Source organism: Penicillium argentinense, assembly GCF_028826775.1.
Source record: "Penicillium argentinense strain IBT 30761 chromosome Unknown utg000001l_segment0_segment0, whole genome shotgun sequence".
In the NCBI taxonomy this organism is placed as follows: Eukaryota; Fungi; Ascomycota; class Eurotiomycetes; order Eurotiales; family Aspergillaceae; genus Penicillium; species Penicillium argentinense.
The window spans coordinates 1,785,203-1,802,219 of NW_026622660.1; the positions used below are offsets into that span (position 1 = coordinate 1,785,203).

At 52.9% G+C, this 17,017-nt stretch overlaps 7 protein-coding genes across 7 annotated transcripts; 2 read left to right on the plus strand and 5 right to left on the minus strand.

Annotated features, from left to right (window-relative positions):
* Nucleotides 1-753: 753 nt before the first annotated feature.
* N7532_000602 (putative NTP binding protein) lies at nt 754-3,855 on the minus strand (the record flags this gene model as incomplete). The annotated part of the gene is made up of 1 exon (XM_056613106.1): nt 754-3,855. The coding sequence occupies one exon, from the start codon at nt 3,853-3,855 to the stop codon at nt 754-756; it is 3,102 nt and encodes a 1,033-aa protein (XP_056480330.1).
* An 835-nt stretch (nt 3,856-4,690) lies between these two features.
* On the minus strand, nt 4,691-6,124 carry N7532_000603 (Nur1/Mug154 family protein; the record flags this gene model as incomplete). Its single annotated transcript, XM_056613107.1, has 1 exon — nt 4,691-6,124. One exon carries the CDS (start codon nt 6,122-6,124, stop codon nt 4,691-4,693), a length of 1,434 nt encoding a protein of 477 aa, XP_056480331.1.
* Nucleotides 6,125-6,460: 336 nt separating this feature from the next.
* On the plus strand, nt 6,461-7,102 carry N7532_000604 (H(+)-transporting V1 sector ATPase subunit F; the record flags this gene model as incomplete). Its single annotated transcript, XM_056613108.1, has 5 exons — nt 6,461-6,484; nt 6,549-6,583; nt 6,655-6,688; nt 6,763-6,900; nt 6,962-7,102. 5 exons carry the CDS (start codon nt 6,461-6,463, stop codon nt 7,100-7,102), a joined length of 372 nt encoding a protein of 123 aa, XP_056480332.1.
* A 623-nt stretch (nt 7,103-7,725) lies between these two features.
* N7532_000605 (ML domain-containing protein) lies at nt 7,726-8,394 on the minus strand (the record flags this gene model as incomplete). Its single annotated transcript, XM_056613109.1, has 3 exons — nt 7,726-7,796; nt 7,874-8,091; nt 8,177-8,394. The coding sequence occupies 3 exons, from the start codon at nt 8,392-8,394 to the stop codon at nt 7,726-7,728; spliced, it is 507 nt and encodes a 168-aa protein (XP_056480333.1).
* Nucleotides 8,395-9,965: 1,571 nt separating this feature from the next.
* On the plus strand, nt 9,966-11,275 carry N7532_000606 (DUF3176 domain-containing protein; the record flags this gene model as incomplete). The annotated part of the gene is made up of 3 exons (XM_056613110.1): nt 9,966-10,431; nt 10,481-10,855; nt 10,893-11,275. The coding sequence occupies 3 exons, from the start codon at nt 9,966-9,968 to the stop codon at nt 11,273-11,275; spliced, it is 1,224 nt and encodes a 407-aa protein (XP_056480334.1).
* An 842-nt stretch (nt 11,276-12,117) lies between these two features.
* Nucleotides 12,118-13,647, minus strand: bgt2 (GPI-anchored beta-1,3-endoglucanase EglC; the record flags this gene model as incomplete). Its single annotated transcript, XM_056613111.1, has 2 exons — nt 12,118-12,293; nt 12,633-13,647. 2 exons carry the CDS (start codon nt 13,645-13,647, stop codon nt 12,118-12,120), a joined length of 1,191 nt encoding a protein of 396 aa, XP_056480335.1.
* Nucleotides 13,648-14,921: 1,274 nt separating this feature from the next.
* On the minus strand, nt 14,922-16,480 carry N7532_000608 (putative peroxisomal 3-ketoacyl-coA thiolase (Kat1); the record flags this gene model as incomplete). The annotated part of the gene is made up of 6 exons (XM_056613112.1): nt 14,922-14,960; nt 15,023-15,134; nt 15,184-15,248; nt 15,303-16,151; nt 16,208-16,303; nt 16,376-16,480. The coding sequence occupies 6 exons, from the start codon at nt 16,478-16,480 to the stop codon at nt 14,922-14,924; spliced, it is 1,266 nt and encodes a 421-aa protein (XP_056480336.1).
* Nucleotides 16,481-17,017: the final 537 nt, after the last annotated feature.

Sequence of the window (17,017 nt, forward strand, 5' to 3'; positions counted from 1 at the left end):
CGAAGGACAGGGAGGTTCTAAAGCAGAAATCCAAAATTCAACATCATAATCTCGCTCCTACGGGGCTATCTTCCTCCCTTTCTCTTTTTGATTTTAGGGCTTGTTATATAGAGATCACAAACAGAAAGATTGCTGTGTCCTTCGTCCTTCGTCAGTTCCACCTTTGCAAGCAGCGCACTCTCCACCTGGACCTACTTTCTTGAACTTAATCTGATGCTCGGTGCCCGTTCGGGGTTATCGCTTTTTGCTTCAAACTGTCTAATGCAAAGGACCTCTCATGGTCCGGATAGAATTTGCTCACCAGGGAAAAGTGCTGCCTTTACAAAACTAGATCTTTTGCACGATCCAATACTTGGTCGCTCTGAAAATTGAATACGGGAGGCTCTCAATGCTTCTAGAACTCTTGGCTGCGAAATGTAGTTTCAAAGTACACGTCGAATTGATTGCTAAGTATTCACTAACTTGGCCTTCATATACTACGTGAATTAATCTACAATGAATCACTTGAGAGAATGGGATGGATTGTGCGTATATAAGAATAGGTGATAGAATGAGAGGAATAAGACAAGAGCAACGAATGGAAATCGCCTTTCACGCATGCGAATCGCACCCAATTTCCACATCATTAAACAGAAACACAGTAAACCACCCGGACGCCAGAAGGAATGATATCAGCCTTCGAAGACTGTCGCTAAAACTAAAAATGAATGTATGAATGATGGAGCCACGCTGGAAGACAGGAGGCAGCAATTATCACATCACCAGAGCACGGCCGATGCCCTGCACTGCCCAGGCAAATGGTTTAGCAAACCAAATAATCCAACTTCCAACTAGGAGGACATAGCTCGCTGCACGTCCGACTACCAGCGCGCCGAATCCCAGGACGAAGAGATAGAGAACGGCCTGGAGGAGCTCCATCAAGAATCGGCTGATGGCCCTGTCATTCTTGGCTTTGGGCCAGGTTCCCGTTGCCTGGTACTGCGAGATGACCTTGAAGACACGGCTGAAGACACGGTAGCAATGGCGGGCCATGTTCAGAACGTTGTTGATCAGGACTTTTGCGTATTGGCTGTCCGTCCCTTGGTGGACAGCCCTGTGCATGTGAGTGATGGCCATCACAATAATTTCAAAGACCATTGATAGAGCCAAGGCGTTAGATCCCTGACCGGAGTCGACTTTATCCCTTGGGTGGAGACCTTCACGAAGGTCATCACAGACGTTTGTGATGTTGGAGTGAAGGTGGCCCTTGGATTTAGAACCAGTAACCTGATGTCCGTCGAGTTCAGCGATCTCATCGACAGCTTGATCGGTCAACTTCTCTTCGTCTGCAGCGGCCATTTTTGTCGCTCGTCGAGAGCGCGCCTCTTCCTTGAATTTTTCGAGTCTCTCTGCTCGAGCCTGCTTCTCCGCGGCGATGCGTTTCTCTTCGGCCGTAGGAGACTTCTCTGCCGAAGGCGTCTTCTCCCGCGGGGTTGTATTTTCACGTGGAGGAGTCATCTCCCGAGGCGCTCTGTCAATTGAGACACGCTTCGTGGTTGGAGAATTCCGTTTGATCGGCGATGGCTTCGTCGAGGATGGTGGAGTATCCTTGACCGAAGACAAGGCAGACCTGAAGGATCTTTCAGATCGTGATGATTCTGAATTGTCTCTCGACGGCCCGGAGGTTTGTGAAACGGGTGAGCCCTTGCGACTGCTGAAGTACAGGGAGCCATTGCCATTACGGAAGGACTCTGCTCGGTTTCGCAAAGACTCGGTGCCGTTGCGTAGAATAGAAGCGAGGCTGTCGGTGGGAGACCTCGTCATCCCGCTGGGTTTTCCCAGCCCGGAGGTACGGATGAAGCCACGGATAGAACTCGCGGCTTGACTGCCGCCTTTTTCTTGCTCGCCTTGTTCCTTGGGCGGAGTCTCCTTTGGTGGAGTGTCTTTTGGCGTGGTGGTGTCTTTCGCGTTGGGAGAGTCCTTCGGTTTGGGGATGTTGCTGAGGGGAGTCGTTTTGGAGGATGTCAGCGAGAGCTTGGTCGATTTGGCTTGCGAGGCTCCTCCGGCTGGTCGCAGCCCAGAAGGTGTAGAGACGACCTGAGGCTTTGCTCGAACGGCCTTCACGGCCTCGCCGGTGCCCGACTGGCCAGTGCCACCGGGACGTCGCAAGCCTGATATTTTTTGAGCGGCGGACTTGCTCTCCGAGGTAGGGATCAATGTTCGCGTGACAGTGGGTGTGATAATGAACACATCGTCCTCGCTTCGTTCGTCGCCGGGCTTCTCGTTGGACTTCTCGGAACTCTCCGTCGGATGAGCGTTCTCTTTGCTCGACCCCTGGGACTCTGGTCGTGGAATTTCCTGATCCGAGCAATTCGGGTCCTGGCACAGGGTCTTGGGTGACTGCTTCGAGCATTGGACATGCTTCGAATTCTGAGAAATTTCGGCCCATTCTTCGTGAAGAAAATTGCTCGTCTCCGCCGGTTTCTGTACCGCCTGATACACAGCCATCCGTTTGGAGTCGTCTTTTGGTTTCTTCTTTCCGCCAACTGCCAGAGGACGAGGTTGAAGATTTTCGACGGATTCTGGGCCAGATGCGAAAAGAAGAATCTCGTCTGGGTTCTTGGTGCCGGGACCATTGATCTCCTTGCACCCTAAAAAAGAGCCATCATTCTTCGATGTGCGCTTGTCCTTGGGTTTGGAAGGAGAAGACTCCTCCCATATTGTGCTGATCCGGTTCTTCCCAATCTCTTCTGGGCTGTAATAGTTGTTTTGTATAGCATTGGCTTGGGAGTTTTGCGCTGGGGCTGCTTTCGGTTGTTGTGGTGTTTGATCTTTCTCTGATGGTGACTTGGATTGAGGTTGAGGTTGCTGGCCGGTATAGGTCATGAAGGTTTCGGTTTTGTGACCCGGTCGTGACTGTGAGCGCGGGTGTGGCTCTGAACTGCGATCTATTGGACTCTCTCTTTCTGCTGATGCATTTCGCGAGCTCGGAGCTGCACTTGTGTCGGAGACTCGACCTCGACGACCCTCGCAACGCTTGCGCTCGATCTTTCTCTGATACTCCGCAATTTGCTGGGCAGTCATGGTTGGCGGGTTGGGCTCTTTAGCAGACGGCATATGGACGACGAATCGGTCTTCCCAGTCGGTCATGGAATCGTCTGGCGTGATAGGCGATACAGAAGGATGTGAATGAGGGCTCGAATCAGACGTCGTGTCAGACCTTTCCGACTTTTGCGGGGAATCATCTGTCCGTTTGTTCCATTGCCTTTTTGTATCCAGATTGATCGAGAGATCATTGCGTCCACTTGGAGCAGTGCCTCTGTTGCTTTGTGAACTCGGAATTCCAGTTCGACCCCCTTGGTTGACTGGTCGGTCTCTGTTTGATTGTCGGGCATTTTGCTGATTTGGAGAACCATTTTGGTCGCTATTTCTTGATCGTATATACGAGGACCGTTGTGTCAACGGGGACTCTTTTTCAAATCGGTCTCGTAGCTTCCTCCAGCAGTGCTCTCGGTTTCGGTCACCTGATTGAGTCGGAGGGCCACCTGAGCCGCCGGTAGAAAGGCCTGTAGGCGATGGCTTAGGAATTCCAGTCGGACTGGGTGTTTGGTTCCGCTGGTCCCTACTCTTCTCACTGAGAGTCTTCGGGACAGGAAGCTTGGTTGCTTTTGCCCTCTGGAACATATTGTCTTCGGGGTGTCGAGAGCCCGAGACGTCGGGGGTACTGGTCGGGAAATTGTATCGGGAGGGAGAGCCAGCAGAGAGCTCCGTCGCGTAGTCTGCTCGGTATGCCTGATATTGGCCGGGGTTATGGGGTCGTGGTGAGAGGTTTACAAGGTGTCCGTCCGGTAATTCGACTCGGGTTTCGGTCTCCATGATGGGCAGGGAGAAGAGGTGACTAGTAGAGTCGTCTCTGGAGCCACGGTTGAGACTTGGCCGGGCCCATACCGTCAAAAAAGGAGTGTTTCTGTGCTCTTGTCTTGGTCGTATAGGGAGAAGTGTGGAGAGTAGAGGAGTAGCGGATGTGTTTGAATTTCACTAGGACTGGACAACTGACAGAGCAAGAAGATCCGCGGGGCCATCTAGCCCGGTCCAGAGGTCAGGGAGAGCGCGCTCTAAACGCGTAAGAATATGGTGTTCTCGTTGGTAGGAATGGTATGCTATCCGCCATGAAGAATGCCAGCCCCCGCGACGGAATGCCTGGGGCAGAACCCGCCGCCATCTGGTATGACGGGCCGACCGATCGCGAGTTCCTCATCAATCTGAGATTCCATCATAGTGGAAGGTAGAAGGTACTGCGGTGCTGGTGTTCGTGAGAGGAAACGTGCGGGTTAGATATCAGAAGATGGAGAAAGTACGACCCACGCGACGGTCACTCCAACTCCCAACGCCGCGCGATCCACCCCGAACCCTGGAAGATGAGGTTGGGGTACAGATTGATTGGCTGCGCTGGAAGTTGGTTATCCAGAAGGCCTTTACATTCCCCAGCGTGGCGGTTTTCTCGAAGCCCATGCTCCATCCACTTTAGAGCAAATTAAGCATGCACTTCAGTATGAAGGGCACATCGAGTTTCTTGCTGTGATCGAACGCATGGACCTTGATTGACTATTGTACATATGGTTTGAAAGAGTTTCTGAAAGCGACATGATATCATGGAAAAATATTCCCGATGAGGATGATAATGATAATGATAATGATTCGTTGATTCGTTTTAGAAACGACCACTGCCCGTTTCTCGACGGGTGCCCAGGTTACTGGGTCTATTGACTCCACTCGTAGATGGAGTACTGGACCCTGGTACACTTATTCTCTTGAGTGGACTAGAGGGTTTCTTTAGAGGACTTGTGCCCTGCTCTCGGTAGAAAAAATCACCATCTCTTTGTAGACGGCGGTCAAACGCGGTTGAAGCCGATTTCCTCAAAGGAGAATTAGCGTGCGAATACACCCCGAGGCTACCACCATCACCTGTGTTAGTAGAAGGGGGTCGAAATTGTGGCTGACGCATGCTCGTTCCCGCTGTGCGTACCAAGGGCGATCCATCACGGGACACGATGGGGGTATGTAGTGGTGGGCGAGATTGGAATATTGAAGTGCTTGGGGTACCCGACGCTGTAGGGCGCCGGGGAGAGAGTCCGTCTGGATCAACGTGACTGACATAATTCGGGTTGGGACTGGTCTTGAAGCCCCTGTTGATGATGAATGTCGGGGTGTATACATCGACTTTGTTTTGCGCATCTGTACTGGACTGACTCGCATCTCCACCTGCAAACTGCGTGCCAACGTCTCTCATCAATGGCTGAGTGCGCGGATGAACATACTTGGTGTCGTACTCCTTCAGGACCTCCTTGTGCACTAGGGTCGAGTCCTTCGCCTGCTGTTTGTATGCGGAAGAGAGCATAGACATCTGACCGGATAGGAGGGCTGTCAAGAATATGGTGGTGACGATCGTCACACTGGGTCGAGGGTCGGAAAGTTGGGTGGGCAAGAACAGCATGTAAACTAGGACATGTCCCGGGCTGAACATGCAGAGCAGCCGAATACTCATGGGCAGAGGATCCCACATTGCGACCTCCCATACATCCCTCTCCGCATCGGGGTGTGCTCGCGACTGGGCGGATTCAGAAGAAATCACGCTGGCCAAATATCGAAGTGGGGAGGCGGTCATTGGACTTGAGTCTACTCGCACGCGGTGTGCAGAAGAGCTGGCCGGGGCTTTGTCGATGGGCGTCTCGAACATGCGGTAGTGTCGTTTGCGATAGAACGTGTAGAAAGCATTTACGAGCGAAAAACCAAAGAGGATAGTGACCACGGACGATGCCTTGAAAAGTACTGTCAGTTCACTGAAGCATCTCCACATATAGAAGTTAGTGAATATGCAACTTACCAGCCAGCTGAGCCAGGGCACGCCCTCATCCTCCCCAAAAACATCGTCTATAGCGATCCTGCCGCTTGATCGGGCATTTGCGCGAGCCACTAGGAACACCACGTTCAGAGTGATTCCGATCAGTAGACCCCAGTCTTTCTCCAGCTGATCCCAGTCATTTCCTTCAATTTCCTCCGATATCCACAGCCAAAGGTCCCATGGGTTCAGCCAGCTTTGAAGACGCTCCCCGAGCGGGCGGCGACGGACGAGACGCGCCGGCATAGTGGTGGAGGGAAAAATGCTGTATGGGACAGAAGCTGTTCCTCAGCAGCTTTGCCTTACGCAAGATGGCAAACGAACAACATGCAGCGGGCACGGGAGCTGTGGAGGACAGAGTAACGGAACAATGAACATTGAAGTAAACAAAATTGCATCACATTGGCTTACGTAAGTGGGTCGGATGGCCAGCTCCTCCGCGATTGCGGCGATCAGCGGACAACTTCACCGGTCTGAGCTTCGACCGACGAGAGTCTGCGCTAGATCTCTGCTGCACCTGCAACTTCGACGGCTCTGTCTGCTTGGCCCTGATCTCGCTTTTCTCTCACATCCTCAAACACCATGGCGTCTGCCGCGACCTATAAGGTACTTGACACATGGTACCTCGAGCAACCCCTCCGATAGCGTCGCTAACTGCCGTTCATTCCAGGACCGGCAATTCCTCGCAGTCATTGGTGACGAAGAGTAAGATCTTCCTCAGTCAAAATATGCGATACCCTCATCTTGTCTTACCGGTACTGATCTATGATTTCTAGCTCTGTGACAGGTCTCCTTCTCGCTGGTATTGGAGTATGTTTCACCCCCTCCCATGATTCTCGGTCACTTACTATGGCATGCATACTGACATTTCCGTCTTTCAACAGCATGTCACTAACCCTCCTGATGCCCAACGCAACTTCCTCGTCGTCGATTCCAAGACCGAAACATCGGAGATTGAGCGGACCTTCCAGAGCTTTACCCAGGAGAGGAAGGACATTGCTGTCGTCTTGATCAACCAACATGTCAGTCGCAATCTTCATCTTCCATTTGGAGTCGGAATTTCCCATTAACCTCCTTCTTTAGATCGCCGAGCGCATCCGTCACAGCGTGGACACCTTTACCGACCCTTTCCCCGCCGTCCTCGAAATCCCCAGCAAAGACCACCCCTACGATCCCGAGAAGGACAGTGTCCTTAAGCGCGTCCGCCGGCTGTTTGGCGAGTAAATTAGTGAAGTGCACCCGGTGTTTTGTTCGATCTTTTGCGCTTGGTCGCCGAGAGGTGTCTGGTTACATGTCTTTCGATGTCTTTGCTTCCTGTTAAAATATTCCGTCATTATCATCTGTTTCGGGCTTCGCTATGAGCCGCACAGGCTGAGACTGGAGGGGGAGACCAGAATTCTAGAGGGAAGATACCCAACGTGCCTGGAATATTCATATACAACCTCAATCTATCCGTGTCCCGATCTACATACTTGTCCCAGTTGGTCAATGATTAGCAAACCGAAATATCGTATTCGTTTGGTAATGATATAGTATATTAGACCATAGCCTCTGCTACAAGAGTCTAGATCGCATCCAACATTGACAATGACGATAACAAAGATGCAAAGTAACAGAAACGAGAGCAGGGTGATATCTTAACAGATAGTACGAGGGCTTGGAAAACACAAAAACGAGATAATGAGGGCAATATTCGTAACAAGACGTAGGCGGGAGCGTATCTGCAATGGACGAGTGGTGAGGCAAAAATCAGGGGTGTCGATAATGCTCTAGTAATTGATCAAACAGACGAAGCCACCTGAGTGTGGATGCAAGACAGAACCCCGAAAAGGCCAGTCAGACGAGCTCTAGAACTGGATGTTGTCGGCCTTCAAGCAAGTAACCTTCTTCTGGTCCTTGGTGTAGACATCCGCGAGGACTGAGTAGCTGCCCTGTAGAGCGCGTGTTAGTTTAGCGTTTTGTGTAAATCCGAGCCTATGCCTTGCAGCCACTTACCTTTGGGATTGCCTTTGGCAGCTGCACCATCCTTCTTCAGGGTCATTTCACCCTTGTTCAAAGGACATTCCAGATCGACGTTCTTGATCTGATCGCACAGGTCGACTTCTTGGCTAATCAGAGTGATGAGGCCCCATTTGACCGTCAAAGCCACCTTGGCGCCCTTGTCCACAGTCTCGGACAGAGTACCGCTAGCGTTGATAGTAAGTGTCTGGCCCCTGTTCAGAAACAAAAGTAAAGAGTTAGCGACAAGCCCCTCCGATATGAATTTACGGTAGAGCGAATATCGGTCGGTTAACATACGCTGCAGGAGGATTGGGCGACAAGTCGACCGACTTGATCGTCAGGATCTGGCCAGCCGGGTCCACGCAGTACTTCAGGGGGTTTTGTCCAGGAACATCGAGCTCCTTGTCGTCCTGAGTGGCGAGCGTTGCCTGGGTAGGATCGAAGATAGAGGGGAACGAGGCCGCTGAAACGAGCGGAGAAGCGAGAAGCAGGGTCAAGACTGATAAGAACTTCATGGCGGCGGTGGGGGTTCTGCTATGTCGGTAAATAACGAAGCAGTCGATCGAGGATGATTATTTGAGGATCTGAGTACCCTTGGAACTCAGACTGGTAGGTGACGCAGGGAACAGGGCGGTTGGAGTTTGGAGATGCAGGTTGAGGCGGGAGTCACTTGATGACGACGGATCACGTGAGCTTGTCGTTTGGGGCATGGATCGGCCTGCGCCTCGCTGTACCTGCAGCCGGGATGTTACTCACTCCTGCTGACTGGCCGGTAGGTACTTGAGTTGGCAGGTGTACGTATCGACTCCACCGTTCTTGTGCAGTCTCAATAAATTCTCTCTTTTCTAATACAGAGGTACTACCATGTCGCAGCTTGAAATGGAAGCCGACCCACCTGACTCCAGTTGTTTATCAGTGGGCCGCCCCAGAATGCTTTAATCGGCTCACTCAACGAGGCAACCAACTGCCAACTCCTCAAGTCTATCAACCCGTTCACGCAGGGCAGGGGACTCTAATGAGAAAAAGGTGAACAGGAACGGAACAGCAGTATTACGATCCTCAGAAAAATGTTGTGATGAGTTCAAGATTATCAGATAATTCACATCGAGCTTCCATATAACCTTCCTATTCAGTCTCTTGTTTTTACTTCCTTCCGAGGTTCGAATCGGTGCATTCGATACGAGCGGATTTATCAGACGCATTTGTATTTCGCACACCAAATTTCGCAATACTGTAATCGGTATCGACGTAGCTTACATCACATATTCAACGATTTACATGAGTCGGAGAAATCAGATTCGATATATATTTCGAGACTGATGCACCATTGACGCGACCCTGGATTGCCCTGCTATCATTTTCTACAGTATACCATTCTGCAGTACACTAGTAATGTGGATACTTGAAAACGTATATATTTTCCTCGGATGCTACACCTAATGTTACAATAATGTACTAGTAAGTTCCTCTCAGGCGCTTTCCAAGATTGCTAGCTCTGGCGCTAAACTCACCCCGGGTACCTCGCAACTGACACTACACTACGCCAACGTCATTCACCAAAATCATCATATCGAACGGTGCGTCATATTCCTGGGCACGACCCAACCCAACCTCAGCGACGAGCCAGCGCAGCTACTTCGCATTTCCTCGCAACTTGCTTGAGCATCTTGCGAGCCAAGTTTGGCAAATCCAGGGACTTTGAAATGATGCTTATTTGCTTGTCGTTGGAAGAACTCGAAGCGCCGAGTCGGCAGCTGCAGATCGCAACCGCAAACCCACCGCGCTGAAGAGAGTGGGGCTCTGACGACCAGCGCCGAATAACGCGACCCTGGCGCTAAACTGCGCTGGGCATGGATTGCCTGCGACCTCAAAATTAGCCGGCCATCCTCCACGATTTTTGGCCCTAGTTTCAGTTGCCAGAGTCGTATGAGGAAATTCACGGGCAGGTCAATCCGGTTGTGCCGTACCCTACCCATTTTCGATTTTTGTCGTTAGAAAGACACCCCCAGTCCGGTCTCCTTTTCTCCCACAATGTGTTGCTCAACACAGCCTCCGCGTCTCTGGGTGTCTCGTGCCAGTTGAGACGATGCACGGCAAGGATGAGTACCGGCTCTCATATGTCCCGCTGGAGGACGAGCGTGGAGACACGGGCATTAACACTCAGCAACAGTCGCGACAGCGACCGCTGTCTTCGGCGGAGCAGGCCCTTCTTCAATCACAGATACGCGGCTTCTGGGGTTCCAGCTGGGCCTTTGAAATTCTGGGGTGTCTCACTTCCATTGCCTTCCTCATCGCTATCATCGTGGTACTGTTCAAGTATGATGGACGGCCAATGCCCGACTGGCCCTATGGTATTACGCTCAACGCGTTGGTCTCGGTGCTCAGTACGGTCATGAAGGCAACCATGGCATTCGTGCTCACCGAATGTCTGGCGCAATTGAAATGGTCCTGGTTCCACAGCGGCAATAAGCTGAGCGATCTTGCGATTTTGGACGCAGCCAGTCCCGAGGTGTTGCTGGCGCCGCAGTTGTTCTATTTCACTTTATGCCTCGGTGAGTTTGAATGGTGGTGGTTCTGCTTCGAAATTCTGTCTGACTTCAGCTTGCGATAGTCACCTCGTCACTTTTGGGTGTCTCGTGCTTGTCATTGCAGCAGCTACAGACCCATTCGTCCAGCAAGTGATGGCCGTCAAAGAACGTTCCATTCGCGCCCCGGGCCAAGCATCCATCCAAGTATGCAATTCGAGCCTCTACACCGACTATGGCGAGGGTGCCGGCCCGGGAATGAACAAGGTGCCGCTGGGAACATCCGGCGCCATCTACTCGGGCATCTTCCAGACACAAAGCGAAAACAGCAAATCTGTCATGATGAACTGCCCGACGGGCAACTGCACATACCCTCCCTACCAGTCCCTCGGATTCTGCAGCAAATGCGCCAACATCACCGACTTGCTCACAGAATCCTCCCCATCGCCTGGTTCCATGATGGCCCAGACACGGCGGTGCCGTCACAGCGACTGAATGCGCCCTCTACTTCTGCATCGACACCTACCAGGCATCTGTCCGCGAAGGTCACTTCACCGAGACCCGGACAGCAGTCTCCACCGCATCCAATTCATCGAATTCATGGAAGGCAGCCGGAAAAAACATCGCTCTCACGCCAGATTTCTGTTATTCCAATGGCACCCGGCACACGAAGCCTTACAATGAGAATCAAAACTGCATATACGACGTCAACTGGCTCAGTCGTATCTCCATGGCCAATTCACTCCAACCACTACTCAAGGGCTCTGCCTCCCGTTTCGTGAGTAACAGACCCGACTTCTCGTCCGATACAATCGAAGTCCTCTACGGCACATACGGCAACTTCAACGATATCAACTCCGTCTTCCAATAGCTGGCCGATTCATTAACCGTCAACGCCCGATCGAAAATCTGCACCGCTGCCGTGAACGGGACGGCTTGGACCGACCAGTCGTATGTGCATGTTCGGTGGCTGTGGCTGATTCTTCCCGGTAGTCCGGTGGCGCTGAGCTTGATTTTCCTGGTTATCACGATCGTTCATACGCGGAATCAGTATATTTGGAAATCATCGCCCTTGGCTCTTTTGTGCTCTGACTTGCAGGTTGATGCGGCGAGGCCGAACCCGACGCTTAAAGGGATGGAAGATACGTCGAGGAACATGCAGGTTTGGCTGGAGACTACTCAGGAGGGAGTTCGGTTGAAGGCTGTTCAGGCTTGAGCGTGCCTGTTCTGGCTCAATCTGAGATTAACTATGTATACTATTGTAAATAATAAAAGATTGCTTAAGTTTGGACTGCGGGTAAACGGTGGTGCGTAGACTGATTGCGAGGAGCTTTGCACGCGTTTATACCATTCGACCTTAGATTAACTGCACACTCACTAGTCAGTGTGTAGGGGAATTGACAAGGTTGCTGCTACTTTAGCACACTGATGTACCAGCTGAAAGGATCGTCGATCATGATCGACCGGTGATCCCGCAGCCTCGGGAACGTCAGCCTTATATACTCCCGTGATAGGCTAGACTTAGACAACCAATCAGACACCTACGCAAGCCAGTCACCCACAATTTATCAAAGTAGATCTAAATTATCCAGAATAAACTTTGTTCTAAAAGAATATACAAGTTAAACGAATGTAAGAAGAGAATATATTCACATGAAGACAATCAAGAATCCACGTCCGGAAGCACGAATCCAAACCCAGGGCCAAATCCCATCACTCCTCGACACCAAAAGAGATGCTTTTAGACAGCAATGGCCAGAACGGCGGCAGCGACGATGGCACCGAAGGTGGAGCCAGTGCCGGAGGTACGGGCAGCAGCGTTGAAGGCGGTGGAGGAGGAAGAGGCAGCAGAGCCGGAGGAGGAGCCAGAGCTAGAGCCGGAGCCAGAGCTAGAGCCGGAGTCAGAGCCAGAGCCGGAGCCGGAGCCGGAAGAGCTAGAGCTAGAGCCGGAGCCAGAGCCGGTGGCGGAGGCCAGGGGGTGGAGGTGCGGCTGGACTGGAAGCTGGAGACGTGGGTGCCGTTGCGGTGGGCGGGGAAGGTGGGCTTAGCGCTCACGGCAGGAGAGGAGGCTGAGCCAGCGCCGGAGCTGGCACTTGAGCTGGAACCAGAGGCAGATCCGGAAGAGCTGGAGCCAGAGGCAGAGCCGGAAGAGCTAGAGCCAGAGGAACCAGAGTCGGAGGAACCAGAAGAGCCAGAGTCGGAGACACCCTTGTTAGAGTTGGAGGTACCCTTGTCAGAGGTGGCACTGCCGGTGGAGGTAGAGCCGGCAGCAGCGGTAGAGCTAGAGCCAGCGGCAGCGCTGGAGGAGCTGGAGCTGGAGCTAGAGCAGGAGAGGTCGAACTGGGGGGTGCTCAGGTCGCTCTTGACGACACCAAAGCTGGGGCTGGCACCTTCATCCTCGAGCATGTACCACCAGGTGTTGGTGTTGCCGAAGAGCGGGCAGCCGACCTGGTCCCAGTACTGCTTAGCGTTGGCGGCGGAGGCAGTAGCATCGCCCTCCTGGGGGCCGCTAACGGGCCAGCCGGTCTCAGTGATCCAAACCTCCTTGCCATTGGCGACGGACTTGGTCTTCTCGACGGAGTCCTCGAAGAGGGACTTGGCGTTCTCAATGCCGTTCTCCATGGTGAGCTGGAAGTAGGGGTAGCCGTCGAAGCCGAGCCAGTCCAGGTGCTGGATGACATCGGAGTTGGAAGAGTTGGTCCAGGAGTCCCAGGTGTCGACGTGACCAATGGAGGCGTCGCTCAGGCTGGTGCCGGAGATGGTGGAGCGGACAGTCTGGATGTAAGAGACGAGCTCCTCGGGCTCAACACCGGGGCCGGCGTTGGACTTGGAGCCAGTGACCGAGTTACGGTACATATCCTCGCTGCCGACGGAGATACCGACGACCAGCTTGGTAAAGTCGTCACCGTACTGGCTTATGGCGGACTTGAGGGCGGCGATCTCGTTGTCCATGTTGCCGCCGGAGGCCCAGAGACCCAGCAGGAGGGTGGTCTTCTCCTCGATGGCGGCGGGGATGGCCTCGATGGGAGTGTTGGTGGTACCGCCCTGGATCATGGTGTAGAGACGGGCACTGGAGAAACCGGAGTTGCCCACGAGGGCCTTGGCGGCGGCGAAGTCCTTCTTGAAGTCGGCCTGGTACTTGCTGCTGCCATCGGCCTTAGTGGCACCGTAGTTGAAACCTTTGTAGGCGGCATCGGCCGTCGCCACGGAGAGGGCGAGAGCGAGAATCTGGATCATCTGCATTATGATAGAAGTGGCAAGCGAGTGTCTATAAGAGATGGAGGTTGAAAAGAAAATAGAGGAAGGAAGGACGTGAAAAAAGAAGAGGAAGAAAGCGAAGGAGTCCTCAAAAATTGAAAGAAGATGATATGGGGAGAAAGCAGAGAAGAGAGTGGAAAGGAACCTGGAGAAATAGAAAAATTGCAAGGCCTCGACACTGCAGGGCATCAAAGTCTAGAACGACGCCACTCGGTGGGGTCACGGTGGAGTGCGACACGTTTGCTTGACTCCCACAACCGCACTCCCGATTGGCAGGGAGAAAGGAATCGGTTCCAAAAATACATTTGTGCCAATGATGGCCTTGGTTTCTCCTGAAGTTGGCCGCATTGGGCAGTCAGTGGAATTATGGACCGCCGGTGCCTGCAGTATGGTGCACGGCTGCCATTTGCTGCCCCCGGATACTTGCTCCTGCGAGGTCCCATTTTCTGTCATTGGGGAGTCGGAGAGGGAGGGATTCGGATTAAATTTGCAGCCGTGGAAACGCCGAGTTGTTCGGAGAGTCGTAGGATTTATGGCAAACCCTGGCTGTCAGGAGTTTGGTACGACTGCGCGACAGTTTGGGCAGTGCCCTCCGGTCGACCCGGGGCGTCGGCACGGAGGAGCCCGATTATGCAGGGGTAACGGGGGGTCTTGCACCGACATGACCAGAAGATGAACTGTTCAAAGGGGAAATTGAACTACTGTAAATTAGACCTGTAAATAGAATCGTGGTCAGATCGATGTCGCTAGTTGAGATCGGCAGAGACCAAAAGAGCGTCGATCGCGATTCGACTCGATGGGGCGGATTCCCGTGACTGCCCGAGCCCCGATTAGACACCTCATACTTGAGGCATTAAACTGTGGCGAATGCAAAGGCATTGGTTCCCCGGCTGAACAAAAGAATACGGAGAAGATCGGGGAAGAGGTCTAGATGAGGCGATAAGATGCAATGGGAAGGTGGAAAAAGTAGAACCTAAAGTCAATGTAATGTTCATGCCATGATGCCCTTCGGATGATCTTCGCTGCCTAAATCTAGCGCGGATCATCGACATCACGTCGAGTTTATCCCGATTCCGCCACATCCTTGGAATTGGGCATCCACCAGGGTGCATTGCAGTAGTCAGACCTTACCCCACCTAGGATAGCTTCATGACGATAGATCTAATCAGTAGCAATGTATATATCCAATCATAAAGGTGATTCTTCAAGGGCTATGCATGTACAAAACTATAGAAAAAGTGGCTATTGGCTCACTGGACCTAGTGTTCGGAAACAAAGATGCCGGCCATACCCATACCCTAGATGCGACCGGATTAGTATACAGAGCCAAAGATAGGAATTCATGTTCAGGTTGACTTACGGTTCCGACACACATCGATGTCACTGCTACACGCTTATCCTGGCGACGCAGTTCCGCCAGAGCGGTAACAACCTGGCGGGCACCAGTAGCACCCAGAGGGTGACCGAAAGCACTAATAAAATTAACACCGGTCTGTAAATGGGGAATGCAGATTGACTCACATGGCACCACCACGCGGGTTCACCTTGGACTCATCCAGTCCCAACTTGCCGACGCAGTAGACACCCTGGAAACCAGTCAGAGACACTCAGACACCAATGATTGCTGAAGAATAACCTACCATCGAGGCAAAAGCTTCGTTAATCTCGAAGATATCAATCTCATCCTTGCTCAGGCCGAACTTGCCCAGAACCTTGGGGATCGCAATGGAGGGACCGATACCCATGATGCGCGGCTCCAGACCGGCGACAGTAGCACCACAGAACTTGCCAACAATGGGCTGACCCAGCTTCTCGGCCTGCGAGCGCTTCATCAGAACCAGCGCCGCAGCACCGTCCGTGATCTGACTGGCATTGCCACCAGTTGTCGCGCTGGGCTGCCACTGGGGGAAAGCCGAGCGGATCTTGCCGAGACTCTCGGCGGTGGTGCCGTAGCGAATGCCATCATCGCGATCAACAACCACATCCTTGACCTCGCCGGTCTTGGGGTCCTTGATCTGAGTCTTGATGGGGATAATCTCATCATTGAACCATCCTGCCTTCTGCGCGCGCTCGGCCTTCTGGTAGCTAGCCGCGGCGAATTTGTCGTGTTGTTCGCGCGAGATATTGAACTGACCCGCCACGTTCTCCGACGTCTGGCCCATGGGCTGGTAATTCTGCGAGGCGATGGGGTGTTGGTTGATACGCTCGGCCATGTCGGGGGATCCGCCATCGGCATTGGTGCTCATGCTCTCCGCGCCCACGGCGATACCCACGTCGATTGAGCCGGCCGTGATCTGATTGGCGATGTTCTGGATGGCCAGCAGGCCGGAGGAGCAGAAGCGGTTCGTCACGGAGGTCGCGGCCGTCGCAGGGAATCCGGCGGCCAGCACGGCGGAGCGGGCGAGGTAGGCGGCGCCGGGGGAGAGGCAGTTGCCCACGCAGACATCCTCGACGAGGTTCGGATCGATGTTGGATTTTTCGCGCACGGTCTATTTCGAATTAAAATAAGAGTTTGGGATGTCGCGGTCTTAGAAGGTCAACTCACAGTGAGCAGGGAGATCAGCAGGTTGTCGACGGTGGTATCCTTCAATCCGCCCTTACGAGCCTTGGTAAGAGGCGTTCTGGCAAGGTAGGTGATGACCTGTGATGGATAGTGTTAATTGACCGATACAATCCACTGCAGCGGAGAGTAAACGACTCGGGAGGGACATACCACATCGTCGGGGTTCTTGGAAAGAATGCGCTGCTTCGCAGCCGACACCCCGGAGGGCGACAGCTGGTTCGCGACAGAGGATAGCCTTTGCTGTGGTGAAGACATGGTGTGGAGGGAAGCTTTTTGCAAAAGAGAAAAGAAGCAAACCCCACGGCCGGAGCTTTACATTTTAAAGATCGGGGCGAAAAAACGCGGGGCGAATGGACCGCGGCTCGACCTGTGAAGAATAGACCGAAGGCAGGCCGAGCTCGTCGCCGTTGGAGCTTGCGTGGGAAGCCGAGTGGAAGTGCCGGGCCCGACGTATCCATACTGTAATTTGAGGCCTCGGCTGCCCAGTTGTGGGGGGTGATTGGTGGATACTACGTATAATTACGGGTATAAAACTATAGATTGTGCATCAGGGTGACCGATGTCGGTGACAGAACGAGACAGCGAGGTAAATGTATCTAAATAGGCCTGAAATATACCGGTCACTACCTAGGCAATTGAACCAGCTCATCGGGACTATTCACAGGTTCGACAGTCCGAGACGTGAGTTTTGCCGTCAAAACCGGGGTTTAGCCGACAAGCGCCAACCGTCGCCGGATCGCGGGGGAGACGACGCACATACCGGGGTTGCTTCTATACAGGTAGTGCTCTCCA